The following is a 3120-nucleotide window of genomic DNA, read 5'->3' as shown; positions in this document are numbered from 1 at the left end:
TTAAGGGAAAGAGTTCAGTTCAGGTCTCAGGAGCAGCTGAAGGGAAATATACCATATTTCTACCTTGTTAAAATAAAATAAAAATCAGGTTGTTTCACTGAGAAAGGTATTGTACTTTGGGGTGTGAAGGTGAGACCACTAACAGATTTTGTAACCGTACCCTGCATTTAAGAACAAACAAAATGCTGAAATTCCTGTCACAGAGACCTAAACCCAGTGTGCAGGACATCTCTTCTGCTGATGGCACAGACCTGTCTGAGAGATGCAGAAACACACACAAGTGTTTCATTTCCTCTTTCATTCTCTCTAATCTCTTCTGTTCACACTTCAGTGGAGTAGATCTGTACAGGTACCACCTTGGGTATGCAGCAGGTGAAGCTGGGTTTGCACAAGAACCTTCATAGGAGTTTTAAGAGAAACTTGGAGCCACGAGCACATTTGTAGCTGTGTTATTTTAGAAAACTGGGTAAGCTCCGATGCTCAAAATGTAATAGGTAACAACCAGCTGAAATCAGTATTAACATGTTCTACTCCTGGTAGTATCTAGATCTCCACTGACTATAACGGGACCAAAGACGCATCATTCACAGGGTGGACACCAACATTTAGCCTTAGTCTCTCTATCACAGCTTCCTGGATAAGTTTTATTTCCCGCTTTATAAAAACTTGTAGCTTTAGGTATCTAACACTTCAAGAAATAACGTATGACATCCACAGCTAAAATATTTTCTCAGCCTTGGAAGTTACTTCAGAAAACTCGTGTTTGCACTTGCAGGGCTGCAATGCCGAGTGTCGCACAAAGACGCTGTGGATCACTGGCTGTCCTTCCCAGTCCCCTTTCAAGTTATTTGACAACATTCTCTGCATTTTTCAAGAAGTACACCCTGATGGTATTGCGAAAGCAGTGCCATATACATTACATTTTCACAGATAAGTGACTGGAAATACTAGGGATATTTGAGTGCTGTTCAACTCAGTCTGCAGATCTATTTTAGAAATTTGTGATGCATTCGGCATCATAAACTCTCCATAATCTAAACTTCCAATTTGAAAAACTTTTAACCCTCCTGTAAGTTTTCTCCCTAAAGACAATTTTCTAACTAAGAGTGAACTGAATTTGTATTCCTAGAGCCACAGAAAAGCTTAACCTCTCCTCTGCACGCTCTTGCCTAAACTCTGTGAGTTCCCATCCAGTGAGGGAATTACTTCTTGAGGCACCTTTTCCCTTTACAAAGTCTTACAATGGGTTAGAAAAGAGGAGGAACAGTTTCCCCAGGAGGAAAATATTCTAGATGGCTAATACTTAAAAAGCTCCAAAGGCACCTGAATAATGCCTGTGTTGTCTGTTTGACAAAAAGCCCCTGATCAAAATAAAACCCTTCTATGCAAAATTCAAGAATTCAGTATCAAGTCGTAACCTCATGACCAAACCTGACAGCTTGCATTACACACAGTTGCAAGAATCCATCTGGAAACTGAATCCACAACGGGGCTGTCTGACACACTCTCAAAAACTGCCTACTCCGTTACTCTGTGGAGTAACAACTGCAACACAAACAGGACACGGGCACCACTACCTGCCCCAAGGAGGCTGTCACATCAGAGAGGAAATGTTCATGAGGAAGCTGGAGATACTGTGTCCATTTCCAGACAACATCTGCTATTCGTGACTAAGAAGGAAAACAAAATCTGTACTCATTCTTAAATGTCAGGTTGTGTTTACAGGCCTAATATCGAGGAAATTGGACTGGACAGAATGCAGGTGGTGATCTGATCTGATCTGCACCCACTTACTGTAAGAGAAGCTCACTGAGATTCTGTATTGTCATTTAAATACCCTCCATCCTATGTATGCTGTATCCTATTTGAATAAATGGCTTTAGAAATGAAAATACTCTCTTCTCTCCTTGTTTTTTTCCTTTTAGGATGGGGATACTGAATACTTTGTTTATGTGATTTGAAAAATTGACATACAGAACACTAACATATCTTACACATGCATTTATCAAATACTCCATGCTGAGGAAGAAAACAGCAGAGGGGAAAAAAAAGTCAGGAACTGCATTAATCTCTGTAAACACTGAATTCCCATGCTTTGCATCCAAGTTTGCTAGAAAAAAACAAAGTACAATTTGGCATCATTAGTACTGAAAAGTCAGTCTTTCCTTTTTATAATGGGTACATACATTTAAATCCATTCCCACTGAGCACTTCACTCACCATTTCCACGCCACACTTCAGCCAGATGGCAGCTCCCCTCTCCAGGCTCCTTGCAGAACTCCACCACATCGCGACAGGTTGTTTCTGGGGTAATGGGAACTTCTGTCAAAATCTGCTCGTTGTTGCTCAGAAACACAGTCAATATCATCTGCGAGAAAGGAGGAAAAGCAGCAGAGTATTAAAAACAATGACAAGGATAAGATTATGGGTAAGACTGACGATCCCCCTGTAAATCAAAATGTGTGCTTATGCTGGTTACCAGGAGCCATCAAAGGAGTTTTCAGTTTCTTGTAATTTTGCCAAAGCTTTAGTCCTTTGTGTTGATTTTTTTTTGACAGTGCATCGAATTGACAATTTTTAAAAATCCTTCGGTTGAAATGGTTCAGTTCTGTCTGAAAATAAGGTGAGGAAGAAAGGAACAAGTTTCGGCTACGTAAGATGCTTGAAATCACAGCATTTAAATGTTGCAAATAAATACATACTTTGGCAAAATAACCCGAAACTTCCCAGGTGGGCAACATGATGGCAATCATTTTTGCAATTTGTCTGAAGATACAGCTGTATTTGGTGTAATTTTAAGCCTCTGGTTAAATGGTAAGTCTCAGAGTTAAAAAAAAAATAAAAATAGAAGGAAAAAAGCCACAATTTCCGATGTGATTTGCTCAGTATACTTCTAGAGCTGAAACCCTTGAAAAGTCAGGTTTTTGTGTGCTCCCTCAGCCCTGCTCCCCGAGCTTGCTGTGTTATGGGACTGAGCACACAACCTTCCCAGAGGTACCGAGCGCTGTCCTCACTCAAAGGTTCGACTTCAAAAGGCTCCTTCTCCTCCAGTGACTGCTCCCAGCTATTCCAGCTGGAAAGTGGCCACCAAACAGAAAATCCCTTTTCTTCCCCTCCCTC

General features: G+C 40.8%; 1 protein-coding gene across 1 annotated transcript in view; it reads right to left on the bottom strand.

Moving 5' to 3' along the window:
• PPP1R13B (protein phosphatase 1, regulatory subunit 13B) overlaps window positions 1-2368 on the bottom strand; it is a gene marked incomplete at its 3' end in the record, with an annotated part of 38220 nt that extends 35852 nt beyond the window's left edge. The window contains exon 1 of the mRNA XM_010189224.1: window positions 2221-2368. Coding sequence (XP_010187526.1) covers window positions 2221-2368 — 148 coding nt within the window. The remainder of the gene's footprint in view (window positions 1-2220) is intronic.
• Between the last annotated feature and the right edge of the window lie 752 nt (window positions 2369-3120).

The sequence above is a fragment of the Mesitornis unicolor genome, unplaced genomic scaffold (genome assembly GCF_000695765.1).
Source record: "Mesitornis unicolor isolate BGI_N332 unplaced genomic scaffold, ASM69576v1 scaffold19607, whole genome shotgun sequence".
Taxonomy (NCBI): Eukaryota; Metazoa; Chordata; class Aves; order Mesitornithiformes; family Mesitornithidae; genus Mesitornis; species Mesitornis unicolor.
The sequence above is the reverse complement of the archived record's forward strand: the minus strand, read 5'-3'. Positions and strand labels throughout refer to the sequence as shown.